The sequence below is a fragment of the Heloderma suspectum genome, chromosome 6 (genome assembly GCF_057233095.1).
Source record: "Heloderma suspectum isolate Gila_16-S chromosome 6, 16-S_ref, whole genome shotgun sequence".
Taxonomy (NCBI): Eukaryota; Metazoa; Chordata; class Lepidosauria; order Squamata; family Helodermatidae; genus Heloderma; species Heloderma suspectum.
The window spans coordinates 3,667,383-3,694,489 of NC_139463.1; the positions used below are offsets into that span (position 1 = coordinate 3,667,383).

Below are 27,107 nucleotides of genomic sequence, written 5' to 3' on the forward strand. Positions count from 1 at the left end.
ATGGGGTACAGCTACCCTTGAAAGACCAGGTCCGCAGCCTGGGGGTCATTTTGGACTCCCAGCTGTCCATGGAGGCTCAGGTGTCAGCTGTGAGCCGGACAGCGCTGTATCAACTCCATCTGATACGGCGGCTGCGCCCCTACCTTCCTGACCATCTGCTCCCATCGGTAGTACATGCCCTGGTCTCCTCTCGTTTAGACTACTGTAATGCGCTCTACGTGGGGTTACCCTTGAAGACGGTTCGGAAACTGCAGCTGGTACAGAACGCGGTGGCTCACCTGATTAAAGGCAGCCGCCGGCGAGATCACATCACTCCAGTGCTGAAGGAGTTGCACTGGTTACCAGTTGTTTTCCGGGCCAAATTCAAGGTGTTGGTTTTGACCTTTAAAACCCTATATGGTTCCGGCCCAGCCTATCTTAAGGAGCGCCTCCAGCAACACCAGACAGGCCGCTTAACAAGATCAGCCTCGGATGGCCTTCTCTCTGTCCCATCAACCAGGACAGCTAGACTGGTGGGGACGAGGGAGAGGGCCTTCTCTGTGGTGGCCCCCACTCTGTGGAACTCCCTCCCTAGGGAACTCCGTCATGCCCCCTCTTTAATGAGCTTCCGTCGTGCATTAAAAACGTTGTTGTTCAGGCAGGCATTTGGGGTGGGTTAGGGTTTTTTTTAAAAAAAAATTTATGGTAAAATTTTATTGTTTTAAATTGTTTATGGTGGGTTGTACATCGCCCAGAGTGGCTGGGTGACCAGTCAGATGGGCGATTAATAAATTTAATAAATAAATAAATAAATAAATAAATACTTATGTACACACAACTCAAACTCGCAAACGAACTCACTCACACCTACATTCCTATATACCACCATTTCCTCACCACCACCACTATGAGTTAGGATGTGTCTTGTTGTTCAGTCGTTCAGTCGTGTCCAACTCTTCGTGACCCCATGGAACATAGCACGCCAGGCCTTCCTGTCCTGCGCTCTCTCCCGGAGCGTGCTCAGGTTCATATTCATTGCATCGGTGATGCTATCTAGCCATCTCATCCTCTGCCGTCCCCTTCTCCTTTTGCCTTCAGTCTTTCCCAGCATCAGGACCTTTTCCAGAGAGTTTTTGCATTAGGTGGCCAAAATATTTGAGCTTCAGCTTCAATATCTGTCCTTCCAATGAGCACTCAGAGTTGATTTCCTTTAGGATGGACTGATTTGACCTCCTTGCAGTCCAGGGGACTCGTAAGAGTCTTTTCCAGCACCACAGTTCGACAGCATCAATTCTTCGGCACTCAGCCTTCCTTATAGTCCAGCTCTCACAGCCATACATTACTACTGGGAAAACCATAGCTTTGATTAGACAGACCTTTGTTGGCAAGGTGATGTCTCTGCTTCTTACTATGCTGTCTAGGTTTGCCATAGCTTTCCTCCCAAGGAGCAAGCGTCTTTTAATTTCATGGCTACAGTCACCATCTGTGGTGATCTTGGAGCCCAAGAAAATAAAATCTGTCACTGCTTCCATTTCTTCCCCTTCTATATGCCGGGAAGTGATGGGGCCAGATGCCATGATCTTAGTTTTGTTAATGTTGAGTTTCAGACCAGCTTTTGCACTCTTCTCTTTCACCCTCAACAAAAGGCTCTTTAGATCCTCTTCACTTTCTGCCATTAGGGTGGTATCATCTGCGTATCTGAGGTTGTTGATAATTCTCCCGGCAATCCTAATTCCGACCTGTGATTCATCCAACCCGGCGTTTCTCATTATGTACTTTGCATATAAGTTAAATAAGCAGGGTGACAATATGCAGCCTTGTCATACTCCTTTCCCAATTTGGAACCAATCGGTTGTTCCATGTCCGGTTCTTAGTTTTGCTTCTTGTCCCTCGTACAGGTTTCTCATGAGACAGGTAAGGTGGTCTGGTACCCCATCTCTTTAAGAATTTGCCACAGTTTGTTGTGATCCACACAATCAAAGGCTTTAGCGTAGTCAATGATGCAGAAAGAGACATTTTTCTGGAATTCTCTTGCTTTCTCCATGATCCAGCGAATGTTGGCGATTTGATCTCTAGTTCCTCTGCCTCTTCGAAACCCAGCTTGTACTTCCGGTAGTTCTCGGTTCACATACTGCTGAAGCCTAGCTTGTAGGATTTTGAGCATAACCTTGCTGGCATGTGAAAGGAGCGCAATTGTACGGTAGTTTGGACACTCTTTGGTGTTGCCCTTCTTTGGAATTGGAATGTAAACTGACCTAGGATGTGTCTAGGGATCATAAGACCCTGGCCCATAGAGATCACCAACTCCAGACTTTTCCTACGTATTTATTAAATGTATGGAACACCTCATGCAATACATTTCTCTAGGCATTTTACAATGATAATAAAACAAATAAAATGACAATACAACCAACGATATGAAACAATATCCCAAGACCCCCCAAGCACCAGCAGCTACTGCTACCCCCTCCTGATTTGTAGAGAGCAGTAGGACTGTTCACTTTGTATCCTGAGGAAGTTGGGTGAGAGATGCCAACCTTCAAATCCACCCAGAGCAGAAAATACATATTTAAAAGAATAAACATGTATTCATTTGTGCAACAGGTTCACATTTGGAGCAAACAGTAATGGCAATGAATTATGTTTCCCAGAGACTTCCAGGGGCCACATCTCTAGGCTCCTCCACCACCTCTCTGCCTCTTTCCGCTTCCACCCTCCACTCACTCTCATGAACAGACACTTCCAGCAGCCACGCCTGCCCATTCCAGCCCCTCCTGCTGTCCTTCCTCCAGTCATTCTTCCATTACACAATACCCGGCTGCCACCTTTCAGACAGAATGCCATTCGCTAGGGGTGGCCCCCTTTCCTCCAGTCTCCCTCCAGGGCTCAGGAACCAAGCACAACCAAGCACATAACCAAGATGCAGAGGACTTCCCTGCCACTACCTTTGATTGCAAGCCTACCATGCCCCACGGGCACGAGGCGAGTGGCGATTCTCTGGGAGTGAATGTGACAGGGGGTAGTTTGACCATGGTGGTACAGGCACTAGTAACCTCAAGACTGGATTACTGCAATGTGCTCTATGTGGGGCTGCCCTGAAGGCTGCTCTGGAAGCTGGAGCTAGTGCAGAACGCAGCAACTTGGCTGTTGTCGGGAGCTGCCCCCTTTCAGCCAGCAACTCCTTTGCTGAGGGAACTGCACTGGCTGCCTATTTGCTACTGGGCCAGGTTTAAGGCCTTGGTATTGGTGTACAAAGCCCTAAACAACTCGGGACCAGGATACCTGAGAGAGCGCCTTCTTCTTTACCAAACCGGTCAATGAGGTCATTGGAGGGCTCACTCCTGGTGAGCATGGACCTATGGTCCGGTTGGAGCCCACCCGGAAAAGAGCCTTCAGTGTGGTGACCCCCTTCCTGTGGAACTCCCTGCCCCTGGAGGTCAGGCAGGCACCAGCACTGTATTGCTTCCAGCGCCTCCTGAAAACAGTTATATTCCAGCAAGCATACCTTGAATGACCAGCCACAGTTTTTATTGGCATTCTGATTTTAATAACTTTAATATGTTATTTTACATATAACATTTAAAATTAAAAAAAAAATAATAATTTTTAAAATCTTTTACTATTGAGCCTCTCATGTTCACCACTCTGGAATCGGTTTTAGATGGGGAGCGGCATACAAATGTTGTAAATAAATAAATATACAATGACACTTTTTGAAACCCTCTTAAAAATACCCCAGAATTACCAATGATGGGAGATTTGGAATTTGACCTGGCTTGAAGTTCCTGATCATTTTTGTTTGAACTGAAAGTGTTTTCCTGTCCCATATATTTCATTTCATTTCATTTCATTCATTCTTTCATTCATTATATTTCTATACCACCCAGTGGACAAAGGTCTCTGGGCCTTTCACAACAATTAAACCCACAAAATGCATCACCACATATATCTGCTCTGACCTCTCTCCAGTCATGCCTGAGGCCCTGCTTGAATAGTGCCCAGCTGCTGCAGGGAGGGCTTGGAAGGGGCAGCAGACCAGTCAGGGAGGCTTAGCAGGCAGGAGCTGCCCAATGGCTGCCTGCAAATTCTGGGGGGGGGGAGTTAATCTCTCTCAGCAATGCCCTCCAGGGTTCTCTGTCCAGCAGCAGGCAACACCTGGGGGGCAGGGAGGTGGAGTGGCAGTGGTCTAGCGGGATTCAATCCTGCTGACCAGGTGCCCTATCCCACAGTCTGCTGGGTTCGAGTGTGTGGATTTGAAGGTGGGTGCCCAGGACAGAACAGGGATTCTGTTGGTGTACCGTCCACCACCACTGTGTGTTCTAGATACTTCCCCTCCCTGGCTCATAAAAGTAGCCAAAAGCAGACTGGCCGAGTGCATGAGGGGAGTGGTTAATGCCTCCCTTAGTCAAGGCAGTGTTCCAGCTAGCGATGCCAGATAATTCCGCCACGGACCCCAATGAGGCTGGATTCAAAAGAATCCGGCCTCTGGAGTCTGTGGCAGAATGGAGCACTTACCTCCGCCTCCCTTCGGAATCCTCTTTGGCCGGATCCTCCCTGGCTGGCTCCGTATTGCCAGCAATACGGCCGCCATTGCCATGCCGCATCGCTGGCTGAGGGCTCACTCCTGATGCAAATGGCGTAGTGGACGCCATCTGCGGCCGTAAATGGCTGCATTTAGCTTAAACTAAGGGCTTTATGGCTGCAAATGGTGTCCGCTACACTGTTTGCGTCTGTGGTTTTTCCCGCAATAGGCTGACCTTGAAGACTGTCTGGAAGCTTCAGCTAGTGCAGAATACTGCTGCCCAGGTGCTGGTGGTGGCCGGGCCGTTGGCTCGTGTGACACCAGCACTGCAGTACATATTGCCGTGCATTTCTGAGCCCACGTTAAAGGGGTGGTTTGTTATTACTAACAACTAATATTTCTCAGTGTTGTGGGGTATTTTTCTACCCCATAACATTTTAATGTCTGTCTCTGGTGAGGTAAATGTTCCCGTCTGAAAACCCAGGGTTTGTGCCATCCTGCTGACATCCAAGGTAGTTAAGCCTGCTGCCATAGACCAGTTTCTTTGGAAAATCCATGGGACATTTTTATACCCCGAGGTATGTTGCCTGCTTTGGGGTGACATACATATACCCTATAGGCAAAATCAATAGGTTCTTGGTTTACTTTATGCCCAAGCCCCAGGGTTTTTTCCAAAATGAAAATGGGAAGTGGTAAGAGGCTGAAATTTGGGGACATTATGCAGCAGACAGAAGACAACAATGCTGTGGGAGGATGATGTTGTAGATCTCTTTTTGTGTAAATTCTGCAAGTAAAAGTGCATTTGGAATAGCCCTTTAGACCACCCCATTTTAGCAGGGTTTTAAGTGACTCTTTAGTTTATTTATCCAAAATTATCAGCTTTTGCGTGATGAGAGTTTTTCCATTGGCTTGCTTTCGTGTCTTAACAGATGTAATTTAAGAACATATCAATTTGATTTCCAATCACATGGTCTGGTGGGTGAACGCTGCTTGTGCCGTACGCAATGGTCATGTCCCATGCATCAATAAAACCCACATCCAGATCCCGAAAAACGTCCTTTGCTGCAAGGTACTGGGCGTAGCCATGGAAGTCACTGAATCGCTCCTGGTCCACATCCATCTCCCGGATGTTCTCTCCCTTGATGATGACTCGTGTGTCTGGACTCCTCAGGAGAAGGCGCTGGATGGCTCCCCGGACACCAATCGCCCTGCGGATGAAGAGCTCGATGGGGAAGGGGCGGAAGTGCTGGCCCAAGGCGATGACAACAGCCGTGTCTTTGTCACCTGCTATGTTGTCGATCTCCCGAGCAACGTAGTTGTGATCTCTTGTCAGATATTCATGCACAGTGACTAAGGGATGGTTGTGCTTTTTCCACTGGATTTGAATGTTTCTGGCCATGTCCACAGCGAGCAAATTCCGGTGTATCCCTGCTCCATGTGTGTCAAGATATTGAAGTGCTAAGGTAGGAACAGACACAAAATCAATATAGGGTTTTGGTAACAGTCCTCTAAAAACTACTGGGCTACTTGTTGCAGAGAAAAGTCTACTGAACAGTCAGTTTATGTGCTTGGTCCAACAGGGTTGCTTGTTTTATGGAGAAACATACATAGACTTCCATCTGCTACAGGACAAGATTTCTTTCCCCCCACCCTGATTAGCAATGAGTTTCATACTATAGTGATCGCACTATATTTCTTTCTGCGTATTTAACATTCATTCACCCCTACCAAGGAAATACACTGATTTCTTGCAGACCATCCGATCAGAGTGATACCAGCTGCACCCGGTTAGAGTGATCTCTGCTAGTCGTCCTTCCACTGACTTCACTAAAACCTTTCACTTAGCTTTGCCACCATCCAAGGCAAACTTCTATAACCGTATTTTCAGTAACCAAATCGATTTCAGGAAATGTCAACACTCAAGCCCCGATGGGTCAAAGAGCTGTCCTAAACCTAATTCTGTAAGACTGGAAAGATCTTGTTGTGGAACAGAAAGGATTGCGGACACCAGGAAAGAAGCAGCTTCATTTTTCTGGCAACAAATCTATGTTGTATACGTACTTTTCACATTCTTTGTGAGATACTCTATCCACTGCCGTGACGTTGAGTCTCCCAGGAGGTAAACCACCTTTCCTTTCAAGCAAGTGTAAATCTTGTCCAAGGTGTTCAAACGGGCCACGTTGCAGAAAACGGGGTGCCATTGGTTCTGTAATGCAAAGCCACTGGGAAATGGGGAATTTATCCTAAACCTGCACCTCTCATTCGACATTGTCTTGTTTTTGCCTGGTAAAAGGAAACAAATAAAAAGCAGTTGGCAACAAACTCTGTGACTTGGGCACTGTGCGAGAAGCAGCATTGAAGGAAGGTGCCAATGGCTGGACAGTGCCCGGGACAATCAGTGGGAATCCCAAAGCCCCAGGAAGGAGAAAAGTAGCCACCTCACAGGTAATATTTTGTAGCCCATCAATTCTACCCCTGATAAACTATGTGCCAATTCTGAACGAGGGGCCATTTTATGGAAATGTCCTAGGATGGAACAACACCAGAACATTGATGTATTTCTTATAATGGTTTGGTATCCTGCTTCTGTTGCAAGAACTTTCAGAACTTTCAGAACTTTTAATGAGCTTCCGTCGTGCATTAAAAACTTGGCTGTTCAGGCAGGCATTTGGGGTGGGTTAGGGTATTTTAGAAAATGTTTTTATTGTAGAATTTTATTGTTTTATTGTATGTTGTACATCGCCCAGAGTGGCTGGGTGACCAGACAGATGGGCGATTAATAAATTAAATAATAAAATAAATAACAGAATGGCTCACAGAAAGTAAAAAGACCAAGAAGGAACTGAAAGCAGCAGAGCAGCCCAAGCGTCCAAGCAGAGAGAAGGAGAAGACCCAGTAAGCTCAAAGGCTGGAGGAATAAGGGGGACTTCAGCACAGACTTTCTTGACAGTTTTCCCAGGCAGAGGTGAGAAGGAAGGAGGGGAACATTACTAGGCTGTCCTTGGGTGCTTCCAGGCTTGGCTTTTATAGTGCCATCACTCCATTCACAGAATTTTACAAAGGTCCAGACAATGCCATCTTCACTTAGTACCTTTCCCCTGCTTTCCCATCGCTTCTCCCATCTTTTTTCTTACTAGAAAAAATTAATTAAAGAAGGAAGGAAAGATGGAATAGCTTTTTGTCAGCCTTTTTATCTGTTAGTACTCAGAAGCCTCCACCTGAAAGCACCCTGGGCCAGATGCCACCAAAGTTGGGAGAAAAAACAGAAAATCGAACTCACTTTCACAGGGCACAACACGAATATCCCCAAATGTCTGAGGAATCTCAACTCCAATGTTGGACCTTCAAAACAGAGAGCGAATGTCCATTGTGTCAAAACAACACAGAACGTATAAACCAGCAAAATAGCTACTTTATCGCACCAAATTCTCTCATCTAAGTGGTACTTATTGGAAATGGCAGTTTGACTAGAAGCATCTTGGTCTGATCTAGCAAGATGAGTCCTATGGTCTGAGAACATAAGAAGACCCCTGCTGGATCAGACCAAGGGTCCATCTAGTGCCACATTCTATTCACACAGTGGCCAACATCCTGTGGTAGTGAATTCCAGTTTAACTATGCACTGTGTGAAGAAGTACTTCCTTTTATCTGTCCTGAATCTCCCACCAATCACCTTCATAGGATGACCCCAGGTTCCAGTATTTTGAGAGAGGGAGAAAAATGTCTCCCTATCCACATTCTCCACACCATGCCTAATTTTGTAGACCTCTACCATGAGGTCTTCCCTTACCCTCCTTTTCCCCAAGCTAAACAATCCCAGCTGTTGTAACCTTCTCTCATAGGAGAGATGCTCCAGCCCCTTGATCATTTTAGTTGCCCCTTTCTGCACTTTTTCTAGCTCTACAATATCCCTTCTTAGGTATGGTGACTAGAACTGGACACAGTATTCCAAGTGTAGCTGCATCATAGATTTGTACAGGGGCAGTATGATATTGGCAGTTTTATTCTCAATCCCTTTTCTAAGTATGCCTAACATGGAGTATGCCTTTTTTTAGGGATGTACGAAAGGCACTTACCTGGTCCCGCAGCTTGCTTCGCGGTGGGGGGGAGGTGCTTCGGTTCTCCCCCCGAAGTTCAGGCCGGGGGAGGAGGCGCCCCGCCTCGCCCGGCCAAAATTCAGGCCGGGGAGAAGCGCCCCGTCTCCCCGGCCGCGAAATACAAAAGTGAAAAAAAAACACAACACACCCATGATAGGCCACATAACGATTTACGTAGCCTATCACGGCTAGATTTCCAAAGTCAGCCATGACAGGCTACGTAAATCGTTACGTAGCCTATCACGGGTGACTTTGGAAAAAAAAAGAAAAAGCGCGTACGCAAATGGTGGCGCCCATGGGTAGTCTACGTAAAGATTTACGTAAATAGCGTTGCCCTTATTTTTGCCTTAGTCTACGTAAATCTTTACGTTGACTACCCGGGACCAAATCAAATAGCGTTGCCCTTATTTTTGCCATAGCCTACGTAAATCTTTACGTAGACTACCTGGGACCAAATAAGGAACGCAAATGGCGGCACACATGGGCGCCGCCATTTGCATATGCGCTTTCCCCCCCCCCCAAAGTCACCCGTGATAGGCTACGTAACGATTTACGTAGCCTATCATGGCTGACTTTGGAAATCTAGCCGTGATAGGCTACGTAAATCGTTACGTAGCCTATCACGGGTGTTTTTTTTTTATTTTATTTTGTAATGGCGGCGGTGGCAGCCGGTCGGAAGACCGGCCGCCGCCCCCGCCCCCGCTGAACCGCCGCAGGGACCCGCCGCTGAGAGGGACATTCGAGGGAGGCAAGTCCCATCCCGGGGGGGGCAGGGGGGCGGAGAATTTCACCGCCAATTTCGGGGGGCCGAATGCGTTGGCATTCGGCCTCCCCAAGATTCATGGAGAAATTCTCCGCCATCCCTACCTTTTTTACAGTCAGTCACTGCTAGCTCAGATCCCATCAGACTATGCTTGAAGTTGGGATTTTTTGCCCCAACATGCATCACTTTACACTTGCTTACACTGAACCGCATTTGCCATTTAGATGCCCATTCTCCCAGTTTGGAGAGATCCTTTTGGAGCTCTTCACAATCCCCCTTTCTTTTAATCACCCTAAATAATTTGGTGTCATCCACAAATTTGGCCACTTCACTGCTCACTCCTAATTGCAGATCATTTATAAACAGGTTGAAAAGCATTGGTCCCAATACAGATCCCTGTGGGACCCCACTATTTACTTCCCTCCACTGGGAGAATTTATCATTTATTCCTATTCTCTGCTTTCTGCTCTTTAACTGGTTACTGATCCATAACAGGACCTCTCCTCTTATTCCATGACTGCTAAGTTTGCTCAGGAGTCTTTGGGGAGGGACTTTGTCAAAAGCCTTTTGGAAGTCCAAGTAAACAATGTCTACCGGATCACCCCTGTCTACATGTTTACTGACATTCTCAAAGAACTCTAAAAGATTAGTGAGACAGGACTTACCTTTGTAGAAGCCGTGTTGATTCTTTTTCAGCAGGGCTTGTCCTTCTATATGCTTTCTAATGTTATCTTTAATAATGCCTTCAACCAATTTACCCAGAACAGACGTTAAGCTAACTGGCCTGTAATTTCCCAGATACCCCCTGGATCCCTTTTTGAAAACTGGGGTTACATTGGCCATCTTCCAGTCCTCTGGTATAGAGGCTGATCGTAGGGACATGTTGCATAGTTTGGTTAGAAGATCAGCAATGTCATATTTGAGTTCTTTGAGAACTCTAGGAAGGATACCATCTGGGCCCAGTGATTTATTTGCTTTCAATTTATCAAGAAGGTTGAGAACTTCATCTTTTGCCACCACTATTTGCCTCAGTTCCTCAGACTCCCTTTCTGAAAACATCAGTTCAGGCACAGGTATCTGCCCTATGTCTTCTGTAGTGAAGATAATGAAAAGAATTCATTCAGCTTCTCTGCAATCTCCTTGTCCTCCTTCAGTACTCCTTTAACTCCATTGTCCTCCAGTGGTCCAACTGCCTCCCTAGCTGGCTTTCTGCTTCTGATATATTTAAAGAAGTCTTTATTGCTGGCCTTGATGTTGTTAGCGATATGCTGTTCAAAATCTTTTTTGCATCTCTTATTGTCTGCTTGCATCGTCCTTGTGCAAGCTTGTGCTCCCTTTTCATTTCCTCAGTTGGGCAAGACTTCCACTTTCTGAAGGAAGCTCTCTCTTCTCTAAGAGCTCCCTTAATGCTGCTTGTTAACCATGCTGGTGACCTCTTGGACTTGATGCTACCTTTCCTAACTTCTGGTATACATTTTAGCTGGGCTTCTATTATTGTGGTTTTGAGTAATCTCCAAGCATTCTGAAGGGATTTAATCCTCTTGACTTCCCCTTTTAACTTCCTTTTCACCCTAATTTTGGAGAAGTTTCCTCTTTTGAAGTCAAATGTGACTGTGTTGGACTTCCTGGGCAATTTCCCACTTAAATATATATTAAATCTGATAGCACTGTGATCAGTGTTTCCAAGTGATTCAACAACATTTACATCTCATACTAGGTCCTGGGTGACACCACTGAGGATGAAATCCAAGGTCGCTTCCCCTCTGTTCGGTTACACGGCCAACTGTTCTAGGGCACATTCATGTAGGGCATGGAGAAATTTAACCTCTTTGTCATGGCTGGAACATGCATTTATCCAATCAATGTGGGGGTAATTGAAGTCACCCATTATTACAAGACTTCCATGTTTGGAGGACTCCCTGATTTCATTTTCCATATGAAGGTCACTCTGAGCATTCTGGTCTGGGGGACGATAGCATGTTCCTAGGACTAAATTAGTTTTGGAGCCTTCTATTGTCCCCCACAGTGCTTTTGTGGAAGAGCATACCCCTTTTAGGTGTTCTAGTCCGCTCAACACTATGCCCTCTTTGATGTGCAGGGCAACACCTCCCCCAGTATGCCCTTCCCTGTCTTTCCTGTAGAATTTATATCCAGAGATGACCACATCCCACTGGTTCTCTCTGCTCCACCAAGTTTCTGTAATGCCCACTATATCCAGGTTTTCCTCTGAAATCAAGCACTCCAGTTCTCCCATTTTGGCTCGGAGGCTTCTAGCATTTGCATAAAAACACCTATACATGGTGCCCCTCCCCAGATTCCTCTGGCATGTACATCTTTTGCTATGGGACACTGGCCCCTTTGATGGGCTGTTATGTTCTACTACAATGTTCTCCTGGCTTATTTCCTCCCCTTCTACATTTGGGCAATCAGAAACATTCTCATCTTCATCCCTTTGGGATGATTTAACCCAAACCGAATGCTTCCCAGCTCCTGCCAGCTTTCCTCCCTTTCTGATAGGGGACAGATGGCAAACTGCATAGAGATGGCCCAGGAAAGATCCCAGCGTGCTCCAGCTGTGGAGCAAGAGAACATCATCGTGTGCACCTGGTAGAAAACCCGGAGGACAGCGTTCAGACTCCAGCTCCTCCCGAGGGCACCTGCAGATCAGCTGCGGCACCCCTCTTGTACGTGCCGTGGCCATCAGAGGTGTAGGGGTGGCAATGCATAGGAGGGCTGTCTTGGAGCAGCGCCCAAGTGGGGCCTCCCTGCCCCAGGAGGTTACGTCCCCTCCCTCTTTATCTGTGTTCTGCCAGCAGGAGAAGACTCATCTCTTTCGGCGAGGGGTTGACTCTGCTGTTGCTTAATTCTATCTGTCAAAGGGTAGTTTTGGTTCTTGTGTGTTTCCAGCCCACAACCCCCCAGGAATGGAGATGGGGACACACATCACTGGACCTGTTATTCGTATATCTCCCCTGTCTCCTCCAAATGCATCATGACACCACCATTTGAGAAGAAAACTGTCCTGGGTTTGAATCCAGAAGACAAAAGGGCAATGTTCACCCCATGGTGAGGGTCTACTTTAGGTAGGATTCACATTGGGTTCAAGCCCATGATCCCAAGGGGTGGCAGATGTGGGGAAACTGAACTGAATTCCATTTTATTAATTGAAAAGTTGTCATCCCCCTTTAATTTATGGAAGAAATTAAAGTAAATTAAACTCAACTGAAAATAATGTGACCCTGGTATAATAGAATCACAGAATCATAGAATAGTAGGGTTGGAAGGGGCCTACCAAGCCATCGAGTCCAACCCCCTGCTCAATGCAGGAATCCAAGTCAGAGCATCCCTGACATATGGCTGTCCAGCCTCGTCTTGAACACTCCACTGTGGGAGAGCCCACCACCTCCCTAGGTAATTGGTTCCATTGTCGTATTGCTCTAACAGACAGGAAGTTTTTCCTGATGTTCAGCCGGAATCTGGCTTCCTGTAACTTGAGCCCATTATTCTGTGTCCTGCACTCTGGGATGATCGAGGAGAGGTCCTGGCCTTCCTCTCTGGGACAACCTTTCAAGACAACCTTGAAGAGCGCTATCACATCTCCCCTCAGTCTTCTCTTCTCAAGGCTAGACATGCCCAGTTCTTTCAGTCTCTCTTCACAGGGCTTTGTTTCCAGTCCTCTGATCATCTTTGTTTCCCTCCTATGAACCCTCTCCAGCTTGTCTGCATCCTTCTTAAAGTGTGGTGCCCAGAACTGGACACAGTACTCCAGATGAGGCCTAACCAGTGCTGAGTAGAGGGGAACTAGTACTTCCCGGGATTTGGAAGCGATGCTTCTATGAATGCAGCCCAAAAGAGCATTGGCCTTTTTTGCAGCCACATCCCATGGTTGGCTCATATTCAGCTTGTGATCGACAACACTTCCAAGATCCTTCTCGCTTGTAGTGTTGTTGAGCCACGTATCCCCCATCTTGTAACTGTGCATTTGGTTTCTTTTTCCTAGGTGCAGAACTTGGCATTGATCCCAATTAAATGTCATTCTGATATTTTCTGCCCAGCGCTCCAGTCTATCCAGAACACTTTGAATTTTGTTTCTGTCTTCCAAAGTATTAGCTATCCCGCCCAATTTGGTGTCATCTGCAAATCTGATCAGCATTCCCTGCACCTCCTCCTCCAAGTCATTTATAAAAATGTGGAAGAGCACTGGGCCCAGGACTGAGCCCTGTGGTACCCCACTCGTTACCTCTCCCCAGTTTGAGAAGGTCCCATTGAGAAGCACTCTTTGAGTCCGATTCTGTAGCCAACTGTGGATCCACCGGATCATTGTTTCATCTAGCCCACTTTGAGCTAGTTTGCTCATCAGGATATCATGGGGCACTTTGTCGAAAGCTTTGCTGAAGTCAAGGTATATGATGTCTACAGCATTCCCACGGTCTACAAGGGAGGTTACTTGATCAAAAAATGAGATCAGATTTGTCTGGCAGGACTTGTTTTTGACAAATCCATGTTGGCTTTGAGTAACCACGGCATTGTTTTCAAGGTGATTCCAGATGGATTGCTTTATCATCTGCTCCAGAATTTTCTCAGGGATTGATGTCAGACTGACTGGTCTGTAGTTCCTAGGTTCCTCCTTTTTACCCTTTTTGAAGATAGGGACCACATTAGCCCTCCTCCAGTCATCTGGCACTTCCCCCATCCCCCATGATTTCTCAAAGAGAATAGACAATGGTTCTGAGAGTTCTTCTGCCAGTTCCTTTATTACTCTAGTAATAATTACTCTATTACTCTAACTTTATTACAGTAACTTTATTACTCTAGTAATGCCACTGGAGGTGAATCCAGAATGTAGCTGATGGGGCAGATGGCATGGCTTTTCCCTTACTGACTGTGATATAGGCAGCCCCATTCCTATGCAAAAAGCTTACGGGATGTTGCATCAGTCATACATGACATGGACCCTTGGCCCAAAACTTGGGCCACAGCTGAATAGCAAACTCAGTTTCGCAAAACATTGTTTCCCTCTTTGGAACCTGAAAACGGGCTGTAAACCCATTTCGAAAAATACAAATAGACTGGTGGAGTTTAAACATGATTTCTACCAATGTCAACACCTCCATCTGATTTCAAACAGCCCACACTTGTGAAGCAGGGGTGGGGGGTGGGACTGGGAGAAAATGGGGGGTTCACCTCTTTGCAATCATTCCAGCCCCCAAGAATGGAGATGTAGCCACAGCTCACAGGACCCTGCTTTGAAATACCTCCACTGCCTCACCACAAACACGGCATGACACCACCATGCAACGTTATGATGGTTTCTGAATGCAGAAGAGAAAGAGAACGAACGCTCTCCGATTGATGGCCAAGACGGGGGACAAGGCACTCCCATGCTGACCTGGTTCTCAGACACTGATAGAGAGGATCCATGTTAGCATGCATCTATCCCGGAGTTATCTAGGGCCTTCTGACTGCCCAGGGGCTCAAGGGAGCAAATGCACAGATCAGTTTCTGTCCTAAACTGAAATATCTGAAGGTTGAAGAGGAAAGTAAATACCTCTTTAAAAGGCTCCGTTCCATGTCTGTGAGATATGACAAGGGTGTGTTGTAGGACTTCAGGGAGACGAAAGCTTCGCAAGGCACATTCTTTGGTTTCACGCAGTAGAAGGCCTCCTGGTCTCGTTCATCTAGATACTCACAGAGTTCTTCCTTTGTTGCCATGTTAAAACCACATTCAGTGAGGACAGCTGATGTTCCATTTAAAAATTTGCCCATGAAAGCTATTTTGTCGTAGCCTTTCTTCCTGGCTGCCCACAGTGCAGAAACGCCTTCGCTGGGGTGGATGAGCAAGAGGGAAACACTGACACTACCTTCCCAAAACAGGGTGAAATTGACCAAGTACGTCCCATTCCTATAGTCTTCGATAAGCCCAGAAGCTGCGGCATTCAGACTCGATGAATAGATCCTTGCTCGTAAGAAGTCCCCTCCGTACTCCTTCCTCTTCCCCAAGTGGTCGTACAACTCCAGCCGAACCATCAGGTGCTCTCCAACGCAATAAGGGTCTTTGCGGTGCAATATGGTGGCTTTGCTGTTCTTGGCACTTGTGGTGTTTTGAATATGGGTGAAAGCGACACTGGGCATCAGCCGGTCCAGTTTTGTAAGGATGTCTTTTACTTCTTCCTCCTTTTCTGCCCATGCCATCCTAGTATGGCTTGCATTGCCATCTTTCATTGGCCAAATTGAGCTTCTGCCATCTGTGAAGAAATGTAAGTTTTTAACATGTAATAATATTAAATAGGAATCTGGGTTGTTGTTTAATTGTGGGCTGTCATTATGTTTGAACACTGCACTATGGTTTAACTATGGGTTGTTAACCATGAACAACACAGGAAGAGAACCGATGGTTTGTTGTTGGGTTGTGAAATCTGGGTTGACAACCCATGTTTCCATGACAACCCATATTCAACATAAACTGAACCCATATTCTGGTTTGTTGTTAGTTGTAATCCAGATCATTGTATTCTCTTAATTGTTTTAATAAGCATTTTGCCAAAGTGTTTATTTTTCCTGATGTTATTATGAAAAAACCTCTCAATATAGTTGGGAAAGTTAAAATGAAGAAGTGCTTACCAATGTCTACAGGAACTTTGATTGCTTCCACTTGCTTCATGAGATCTCTGAAGATGGTGCACTTAAGAATGAACAGAGAAAGACGGAGTTACAATTAGGGCAGGGTCAAAATGAGAAGGAATCAGATTCGCCTCCCCTCTTTGTGGGGGAGTCGAATCAGAGCAGCATTCAATTGAAAGAGAGTTTTTCCCAGCAGTTGGCCATTCTGGACTATTAACAAGCTGTTAATAGCCTTGAGGATATTATTTATTTATTACATTTCTATACCATCCAATAGCCAAATCTCTCTTGGCGGTTCACAACAATTAATAGCCTTAAGCCTTGTTATGTTAAGGGGGGTGGGAGAAAAAAAAAGAGAGATCTACCTGTTAAGAACATTACAGGGATAGCTAGCTGACACTGATGTGCATCTTAGATCTTTTTCCCATTGTTAAAAAAAATGCCAGCATTCCAACAATATTGACAGATATTAGTATCGATTTAGTATCTTGCTCCCTGTAGAGAATGTTCTTTTGATTGCAGCCATAGCCACAAAACTTTTCCCTAAGCATGTTTACTCACATGTTAATCCCAAGAGAGATGAGAAAGACTTTGCACATGCCCAGTGGAATTGCAAATGTTTTATAGATAATTTTAAAATGACCCGCTGTGCCAATCTGCAACAAAGCATAATGTCCTGTGTGTGATGAGGGGGCTTTTTTGTGGGGGGGGGGAGTAAGATTTGAACACTCTCTTTCCCATTCACATTTTCTAAAATGAATGCCACGATGATAGTTAGGATCCACAACACAGACCTTGCATACGCAGAAGTAAATCCCATTGAAATGGTTTGCACAGTCGCCGCAGCAAACCTTTTGTGGTGTCCGCAGGCAACAAGTTACCAATTCAGGCCACTGAGGTTTCTCATTATGTGAGAACCTGTCAAAGATGGGTTGTTGAGGTGGCTGACAAGCCACCCAGAACCCTTGATCTGTTTTAGGTAGGGGTGGGTGGACGGCTTACCTCCGAGTCCGGGGCGGCATCTGCGGAGAGGGGGGGCAATCTGTCCCTCCCCCCAGAGTCCGTTCAGGCTGGCTCCGCTCTGTGACAATCCTGCAAAGCCAGCCTCCGGCTCCGCAATGCTGACAATACGGCCGGCTGCCATTGGCATTCCGTATCGCTATGTTAAGTATCTGGACACAAATGGCATATTGCGTGCCATTTGCGGCCGTAAAGCTGGTGGATTAGCCTAAATGTCTAATGGCTGCATTTAGGCTAATCCACCAGCTTTATTTGCGTCCGGATACTTAACATAGCGATACAGCACAGCAATGGCAGCCAGCCATATCGCCAGCATTGAAGAGCTGGTGGCCGGCTCCGCAGGATTGCCGCAGGGAGGGAGCCGACATGGACAGATTCCGAGGGGAGCCAGAGGTGAGTGCTCTGTTCCACCATGGGCCCCAATGGGGTCTGTGGCGGAATTCTTGGACATCCCTAGTTTTTGGATTGCGGGCAGCTTGTCAGCCACCCCAGAACCCGTCCTCATCAGGTTCACACACTCCACTGTGCCCTGAATAGTGAAAATGGTGGCTGCTATCACAGCAAGAAGCCCCACAGGGAAATTCACTCATGGTGTCTTCTCGTTACAAGGGAGCAGGTCTTACTTGCAAGTAAATGTGGTGATTTGCACACCACAGTTAATGCTGACCTATTAGCAGGGGTATCCAGAGCACCATCTGGTTCATTTTTATTGCCTGGGTTTCAGTTATTGAGGCTCGAAGATGCAGACAGTCAACCACCTGTGTGCTTGACCCTTGCCTGTCAAGGCTTATTAAATATAATAGGGAGGGGATGTCCGGCTGGGTCCAGGTAGATGTCAACTCCTCCTTGAGAGAGGGAGTGGTGTTGGTCACTTTAAAGGAGACAGTTACTAGGCCACTCCTGAAGAAGCCTAACTTTGACCCGAAGAAGTTAACAACTATATGCTGGTAGCCAACATCCCCTTCCAGGGCAAGGTGCTCAAGCAGGTGGTTGCCAGACAACTCCAGGCACTCTTGAATGAAACTGATGATTTAGATCTGTTTCAGTTGGGCTTTGGGCTTGGTTTTAGAATGCAAACTGCCTTGGTCGCCCTGTGGGATGACCAAGGGGAGGGACAGGGAGAGTGTGACCCTGTTGATTCTCTTGGATCTCTAAGTGGCTTTTCATACCATCAACCATGGTATCCCTCTGGATTCATTTTCTGGGCTGGGAGTTGGAGGCGTTGCACTGCAGTAGTTTCGATTGTATGTGGGTGGCTGATTGCAGAAGATGGTGCTCGAGGATTATTGCTCTGTGCCTTCAGAGCTATGCTATGGGGTTCCACAGGGCTCTGTTCTATCCCTGATGCTGTTCACCATCTGCATGAAACCACTGGGGGAGGTTTTCTGGAGTGGTGGGCTGAGGTACTGTCAGAACTGCGAGCCCTCCCACTGTGCAATCACCAGGCGGAAACCTGATCTCCAAGTCAATAGTCCTTTATTTTGTTTATTAATTACATTTCTATATTACCCAATAGCCAAAGCTTTCTGGGTGGCTCACCAAATTTAATATGCTAACAGCTAGTCTTCCAGACTCAGTACTTGCCCAAACTGCCCTGGGTTTAATTAGCTAATCCTGAGCTCTCTAATAGAGAAAGACTTAGGAACGTAGGAAGCTGCTTTATGCTGAGTCAGACCCTGGGTCCATCTAGCCCGTTACTGTTGACACTGACTGGCAGCAGCGGCTCTCCAGGGTTTCAGGTAGGATTATTTCCAGCCCTAACTGGAGGTGCTGGGGATTGAACCTGGAATCTGCTCTACCACTGAGTAGGGGTGTCAGAGAATTCTGCCACGGATCTGAAATCCGTGGCGGAACGAAGCCCCTGCCCCCCCAACCCACGAAAGGCGCACGAAACGGAGCACTTACCTGCTGCCGTCCGCGCTGACTTGCGAATGGCGGCTGCCCTGCGGCCGCCATCCGCTTCTTCATCATAGCCGTGATAGGCTACATAAATACTTACGTAGCCTATCACGGCTAATGCAGGGACGCCTTTTGCGTCCCTGCGGAGGCCGTGATAGGCTACATAAGTATTTATGTAGCCTATCACGGCAAGCCAAAAAAAAAAAAAACAGCGTACACAAATGGTGGCGGCTACAGCGGCCGCCAATTGCGTTCCCTATTTTTATCCATTTTAGCCTATGTAAATATTTACCTAGGCTATTACGGCGAAAAAAAGGGCAACGCAAATAGCATAGTGGGCGCTCTTTGCGTTCCCTTTTTTTTCGCCGTAATAGCCTAGGTAAATATTTACGTAGGCTAAAATGGCTAAAAATAGGGAATGCAAATGGTGGCTGCCGTAGCCGCCGCCATTTGCCTACGCTGTGTGTTTTTTTTTTTAGCTTGCCATGATAGGCTACGTAAATACTTACGTAGCCTATCACAGCAGCTTTGCAGGACACAAAGGGCTGGAAAGTAAGTGACTTTCATACATCCCTACCACTGAGCTCCTTCCCCTCCCTTCAGTGGAGCAAAAGAGTTGCTGCTAAACTAACATTAAGCGACCTACACAGAACTCAACGGGCTTCCTCAGTCCCTCCCTCAGGGGAAGACCCTCCCTCCATTGACTCTGGTGAGTGGCTACTCTGGCAGAGCGCCTCAGTTTTCTCATACGCTCTGCCCTCTTTGAGTGACGGTAGGCTCCTTCGTCCGCCAAGTCCTGCCCCTCCCCCTCTGTGAGTTGTTGCTTTGCCAAAGAAGGGAGAAGCGGAATCTGTACCCGGCCCAAATGATTATGTTGCCTTTGGGAAGATTCTTCCCGGACTCCTGGAGTCTCTTGGGGAATTTCCCCTACCCACCCCCTTCTCTGCTGGTGCTGGTCACAAGCCATCTAATTAGCATAAGTACCCTTGCTGGGCGAGGATTGTTGTGATGTCTGAACCTGGTGAGGGTGGGTGGCTGGGGTGGTTTGCAAACCACCCTAAAATCCATCATTTCTTCTAGGGTTGCTGGGTGGTTCGCATACCACCCCAGCCACCCAGCCACACATTGAGTCCAACAGGACTTCCTCCCAAGTAAAGATGGTGACTCTGAATCATTCTAGCCACTTGCATTCTTCAGCCTGCAAAACAGCTTGACCCATTTATTGTTACGCAAAGAGAGGAGTTGCAGTGAACAAAGATCACAGAAGGAGAAAGCACCTAATTACACAATTCTTTGTTAGCCATACCTGCCACCAGGCTCTGGTCTCAGAAATAGGGAATCAGCCTAGAATTTATTCATCAAAATAAAGATAGGTCTGATAAATTCTCTAAAATGATTCCAAAAATCATCTGGTCTGGACAGGTTTCCAGTTGAGTGGTATAAAACATTTTCCAGCCTGAGACTTGCAAAGCTTCATCATCTTTATAATCATATTTTTGATTCAGGCTGCCTTCCTTTATCATTAAATGATGCTTATGTTACTGTGATTCCTAAGCCTGGCAATAAATAAGATCATATTTATTGCACTATCAGCCTATTTCATTAATGTACATATTAAAATATTAAGTGCAATTCTGTCTGATAGATGGCAAGAAATTATGACAACATTGGTCCAAGCGGATGAGGTGAGATTAATTAAACATAGACAGGGCACTGATAACATTAGATCAGTCATTGATCTGATAGCTTTAAACACTGATAGGACGCACCAGGCTGCCATTATTTCTTTGGACAAAATTCACTGGAAATTTATGTCTGCTGAGTAATTTTGGCTCTCCTGTAAAACTTGTGAGATGGGTCAGAATTTTATATTCAGCCCCAAGAGTCAGGGTTATGAGCAATGGTCTCTTCTCAGCTTTCTTTTCACTTGGGAGAGGAACTGGACAGGGATGTCCACCTCCTCCACTGATATTTTATGTACGTTTGGAACCTCTGGCTTGTGCTATTAGGCAGAATAGTAGCATCACCACTTTGTGCATGATCGTTTAGCATTTAAAGGGGGTTCCTTATGCTGATGGCCTTGTATTGTTTATCTGGGAACTCCAGTCATCTGTTCTGGCTTTGAGGCAGTTGACTGGTACTTGTGGCGGTTCGTCTGGCTGTTGAGTTAACTGGTCAAAGTCTGAAGTGATGCTGAGTGGAAGACTAGATCTTGTAGTGTATTAGCTGGCTGGCAATTTCGATGGTGCCCGGATGTTTTAAGCTATTAGGGAATACTTACTCTCAGAGACATATCTCAACTTTTCACACTGAATTTAAATAAGTTGATTAGTGAGACCTCACGGGTTTAAATAAGTTGATTAGTGAGACCATTTGCGTTCCTTATTTTGGCACGTCTTAGTCCTCTACGCTATTTGCGTTCCCCTTATTTTCACCGTCTTAGTCTACGTAAATGTTTATGTAGACTAAGACGTGCCAAAATAAGGAACGCAAATGGTGGTGGCCATGGCCGCCGCCATTTGCGTACGCGCTTTTTTTGTTTTTTTTTAAGTCAGCCATGATAGGCTACGTAAAGTTTAATGTAGCCTGTCACGATGTTTTTTTAAAATCTAGCCGTGATAGGCTACATAAATCTTTACGGAGCCTATCACGTTTTTTGTTTGTTTTTTAAACCTGGAAATGGCGGCAGCGGCAGCTGGTCAGAAGACCGGCTGCGCAGCTGCCGCCGCCGAACCACTGCCACAGCTGCTGCCGCCAGGAAGATCCGCCCCAGGTAAGTCCTGTCCCGGGGGGGTGGCGGGGGGGGGTGGCAGGCCGTTCTGCCACCGATTTCAGGGGGCCGAATGCGCTGGCATTCGGCCTCCCTGAGATCTGTGGCAGAACTTTCGTACATCCCTAATCTGAAGTGTCTTTGGATCTCAGGTTATGCCTTATTCAGCAGAAACACTTGTTCCGTGTCTATTGGACACCACTTGTTGTTCAGTCATTCAGTTGTGTCCGACTCTTCGTGACCCCATGGACCATAGCACGCCAGGCCTTCCTGTCCTGCGCTCTCTCCCGGAGCGTGCTCAAGTTCATCTTCATTGCATCCGTGATGCTATCTCATCCTCTGCTGTCCTCTTCTCCTTTTGCCTTCAATCTTTCCCAGCATCAGGGGCTTTTCCAGGGAGTTTTCTCTACGCATTAGGTGGCCAAAATATTTGAGCTTCAGCTTTGGTATCTGTCCTTCCAATGAGCACTCAGGGTTGATTTCCTTTAGGATTGACTGATTTGACCTCCTTGCAGTCCAGGGGACTCGTAAGAGTCTTCTCCAGCACCACAGTTCGAAAGCATCCATTCTTCGGCGCTCAGCCTTCCTTATAGTCCAGCTCTCACAGCCATACATTACTACTGGGAAAACCATAGCTTTGATTAGACGGACCTTTGTCGGCAAGGTGATGTCTCTGCTTCTTACTATGCTGTCTAGGTTTGCCATAGCTTTCCTCCCAAGGAGCAAGCGTCTTTTAATTTCATGGCTACAGTCACCATCTGCGGTGATCTTGGAGCCCAAGAAAGTAAAATCTGTCACTGCTTCCATTTCTTCCCCTTCTATATGCCGGGAAGTGATGGGGCCAGATGCCATGATCTTCGTTTTTTTAATGTTGAGTTTCAGACCAGCTTTTGCACTCTCCGCTTTCACCCTCAACAAGAGGATCTTTAGATCCTCTTCACTTTCTGCCATTAGGGTGGTATCATCTGCGAATCTGAGGTTGTTGATAATTCTCCCAGCAATCTTAATTCCGACCTGTGATTCATCCAACTTGGCATTTCTCATGATGTACTCAGCATATAAATTAAATAAGCAGGGCGAAAATATACAATATATGCCTCTTCACTATATACAATATATGCATCTTCGAAACCCTGCTTGTACTTCCAGTAGTTCTCGGTTCACATGCTGCTGAAGCCTAGCTTGTAGGATTTTGAGCATAACCTTGCTGGCATGTGAAATGAGCACAATTGTGCAGTAGTTTGAACACTCTTTGGCATTGCCCTTCTTTTGAATTGGAATGTAAAATGACTAGGGGTGGACAAAAGTCCCTTACCTTTCGCCGAAGCTTGTTCGCGGTGGGGGTGAGGCGCTTCGCTGCTCCCCCCGCGAAGTTCAGGCCGGGGGGGGAGGCTTCCTGCCTCGCCCCGGCCGAAATTCAGGCCGGGGGGGAGGCTTCCCGCCTCACCCCAGCCGAAATTCAGGCAGGGGAGGAGGCTTCCCACCTCGCCCGGCCGCGAACGCGAAAGTTTAAAAAAACAAAAACAAACGCCCCCTGATAGGCTACATGACGATTAATGTAGCCTATCACGGCTAGATTTGCAAAGTCAGCCGTGATAGGCTACGTCAATCGTCACGTAGCCTATCACGGGTGACTTAAAAAAAAAAAAAAAGGGCGTACGCTAATGGCGGCCCCCATAGGGAGCCGCCATTCGCGTTCCTTATTTGGTCGCTGTAGTCTACGTAAAGATTTAACGCAGACTACAGCGAAAATAAGGGCAACACAAATAGCCGCCCCGCTCGAACACCCGCTCAAACACCCGCCGAACCGCCGGCTGGACCCGCCGCCGGGAGGGACATTCGGCAAAGATAAGTCCCGTCCCGGGGGGGGGGTGCGGGGGGGGTTCGGAGGATTTCTCCCTGAAACTTGTTCGGGGGGCCGAACATGTTGGCGCTCGGCCCCCCGAAGTTTCGGGGAGAAATTCTCCGCCATCCCTAAAACTGACCTTTTCCAGTCTTGTGGCCACTGTTGAGGTTTCCAAATTTGTTGGTATATTGAGTGCAGCACTTTAACAGCATCATCTTTTAGGATTTTAAGTAGCTCAGCTGGAAGACTGTCATCTCCGCTAGCTTTGTTGTTACTAATGCTTCCTAAGGCCCACTTGACTTCACTCTCGAGGATGTCTGGCTCAAGTTCAGTGACTGCACTATCATGGCTATCAGGGACATTAGGATCTTTCCTGTATAGTTCTTCTGTGTATTCTTTCCACCTCTTCTTAGTCTAATCTGCTTCTGTTAGGTCCCTGCCTTCTTTGTCCTTTATCATGCCCGTCTTTGCACAAAACGTTCCCTTGAGATCTCCGATTTTCTTGAAAAGATCTCTAGTCTTTCCCATTCTATTGTTTTCCTCCATTTCTTTGCATTGTTCATTTAAGAAGGCCTTTTTGTCTCTCCTTGCTATTCTCTGGAACTCTGCATTCAGTTGGATATATCTTCCCATTTCTCCCTTGCTTTTCGCTTCCCTTCTTTTCTCAGCTACTTGTAAATAGGGATGTACGAAACACCTACCTGGCTCCGTGCCGGGCAATCCGCGGTGGGGGGGAGGCGCTCCGTTCCTCCTCCCGGAATCCTCAGTGGGGGGGGAGGCAATCCGGTCCTCCCCCCCGGAATCCTGCCCAGCCGGGTCCGCTCCGCAGCCAAGCTGAGGAGCTGCCGGCCGGGTCCGGCCGCCCACAGCCAGACATCTGGCCACTGGGCAGCCCTGTAGGGACGCAAATGGTGGCTGTCGTAGCCGCCGCCATTTGCGTCCCTGTATTAAGCCATGATAGACTATGTAAATATTTACGTAGCCTATCACAGCAGGGGGGAAAAACCCAGCATATGCAAATGGCGGTAGCCGCTGCCATTTGCGTACGCTGGGTTTCCCCCCCCCCTACCCACGTAAATACTTACATAGCCTATCACGGCCTCCGCAGGGACGCAAATGGCGTCCATGCGTTAACCATGATAGACTACGTAAGTATTTACGTAGCCTATCACGGCTATGATGACGAAGCGAATGGCGGCCGCAGGACAGCCGCCATTCGCAAAGCAGCGCGAACGGGAGCAGGTAAGTGCTCCGTTTCGTGTGCCTTTCGGGGGGTGGCGGGGGCTTCATTCCGCAACAGATTTCGGGGGGCCGAATGCACTGGCATTCGGCCTCACCGAGATCTGTCGCGGAATTCTCTGACATCCCTACTTGTAAAACCTCATCAGACAGCCACTTTGCTTTCTTGCATTTTTTCTTTGGGATGGATTTAGTTGCTGCCTCCTGAACAATATTATGGACCTCCGTCCATAGTTCCTCAGGCACTCTGTCTATCAGGTCTAATCCCTGAAATCTATTCCTCACCTCCACTGTATATTCATAAGGGATATAATTGAGGTGATACCTGAATGGTTTAGTGGTTTTCCCTACGTTCTTCAATTTAAGCTGAAATTTTGCAACAAGAAGCTCATGATCTGAGCCACAGTCAGCTCCAGGTCTTGTTTTGACTGACTGTACAGAGCTTCTCCATCTTTGGCTGCAAAGGACATAATCAATCTGATTTCGATATTGACCATCTGGTGATGTCCATGTGTAGAGTCGCCTCTTGCGCTGTTGGAAAAGAGTGTTTGCTATGATCAGCGTGTTCTCTTGGCAAAACTCTATTAGCCTTTGTCCTGCTTCATTTTGTACACCAAGGCCATGCTTGCCTGTTATCCCGGTGATTTCTTGACTTCCTACTTTAGCATTCCAATGCCCTATGATGAAGAGGACATCTTTTTTTGGTGTCTGTTCTAGAAGGTGTTGTAGGTCTTCATAGAACCGATCAACCTCAGCTTCTTCTGCATCAGTGGTTGGGGCATAGACTTGAATTACTGTGATGTTGACTAGTTTGCCTTGGATTCGTACTGAGATCATTCTATCGTTTTTGAGCTTGTACCCCAGTACTACTTTTCCCACCCTTTTGTTGACTATGAGTGCTACTCCATTTCTTCTAAGGGATTCTTGCCCACAGTAGTAAATATGATGGTCACCTGAATTAAATTCGCCCATGCCTGTCCATTTTAGTTCGCTGATTCCCAAGATGTCGATGTTCAATCTTGCCATCTCTTGTTTGACCACCTCCAGGTTGCCTTGATTCATTGATCTTACATTCCAGGTTCCTAAACAATATTGTTCTTTACAGCATTGGACTTTCTTTTCATCACTAGACACATCCACAGCTGAGTGTCCTTTTGGCTAGGGATGTCAGAGAATTCCACGACGGATCTCGGTGAGGCCCCCGAAACCCCCTAAATCCATCACGGAACGAAGCCCCCGCCTCCCCCAACCCACGAAAGTCGGGCAGAACGAAGCACCCGCCCCACCCCACCCCTCGAAAATCGCACGAAATGGAGCACTTACCTGCTCCTGTCAGCACTGACTTGCGAATGGCAGCCGCCCTGCGGCCGCCATTCGCTTCTTCTTCATGGCCGTGATAGCCTACGTAAATACATACGTAGCCTATCATGGCTAATGCAGGGATGCCTTTTGCGTCCCTGCGGAGGCCATGATAGGCTACGTTAGTATTTACATAGCCTATCACAGCAGGCTTTAAAAAAAAAAAAGCCTACGCAAATGGCGGCAGCTACGGCCGCCACCATTTGCGTTCCTTATTTTTGGCCCTCTTAGTCTACGTAAATATTTACGTAGACCATAACGGCGAAAATAAAGGGGAACGCAAATAGCGTAGCAGGCGCTATTTGCGTTCCCCTTTACTTTCACCGTCATAGTCTACGTAAATATTTACGTACATTAAGACGGCCAAAAATAAGGAACGCAAATGGTGGCGGCCGTAGCCGCCGCCTTTTGCGTACCTGTTTTTTTTTTTTTTACCCAGAGCCCTCCGCGGCCGGAAATCCGGCTGCGGACGGCTGTGGCCTGGGCTGGGCCTGGCCGGCTGCTCTGCAGAGCTGCCACGGAGCACAGCTGGCCATTCGAGGATTCTGGGGGGGAGGAACGGAGCGCCTCCCCCCCCATCGAGGATTCCGGGGGGAGGGACAGAACGCCTCCCCCCCCCATAAACATAATCTGCAGAAAGGTAAGTGACTTTCGTACATCCCTACTTTTGACTTTGGCCCAGCCGCTTCACTCTTTCTGGCGCTACTTGGAAATTCCCTCTGCTCTTCCCCAGTAGTATATTGGACACCTTCTGACCTGAGGGGCTCATCTTCCAGCGTCAAATCTTTTAGCCTTGTGATACATAGGGATGTCAGAGAATTCCACCATGGATCTCGGTGAGGCCAAATGCCACTGCATTCGGCCCCCCAAACTCTTTGGTGGAATGGCCTGCCCCCCCCCCCCGCGGATTCCCCCGGGATGAGACTTACCTGGGGCGGATGTTCCGGACGGCCGCCGCCGCCATTTGCAGTCTGTTCCCCCCCCCATTTGTG

General features: G+C 47.3%; 1 protein-coding gene across 1 annotated transcript in view; it reads right to left on the bottom strand.

Annotated features, from left to right (window-relative positions):
* Nucleotides 1–3,511: 3,511 nt before the first annotated feature.
* Nucleotides 3,512–27,107, bottom strand: part of LOC146340381 (NXPE family member 1-like) — a 29,159-nt gene continuing 5,563 nt past the window's right edge. Inside the window, exons 4-8 of the mRNA XM_084860623.1 lie at nucleotides 15,983–16,043; nucleotides 14,910–15,606; nucleotides 7,782–7,843; nucleotides 6,563–6,784; nucleotides 3,512–5,959 (exon numbers count right to left, since the gene is read on the bottom strand). Coding sequence (XP_084716749.1) covers nucleotides 5,424–5,959; nucleotides 6,563–6,784; nucleotides 7,782–7,843; nucleotides 14,910–15,606; nucleotides 15,983–16,043 — 1,578 coding nt within the window. The 3' untranslated portion in view covers nucleotides 3,512–5,423. The remainder of the gene's footprint in view (nucleotides 5,960–6,562; nucleotides 6,785–7,781; nucleotides 7,844–14,909; nucleotides 15,607–15,982; nucleotides 16,044–27,107) is intronic.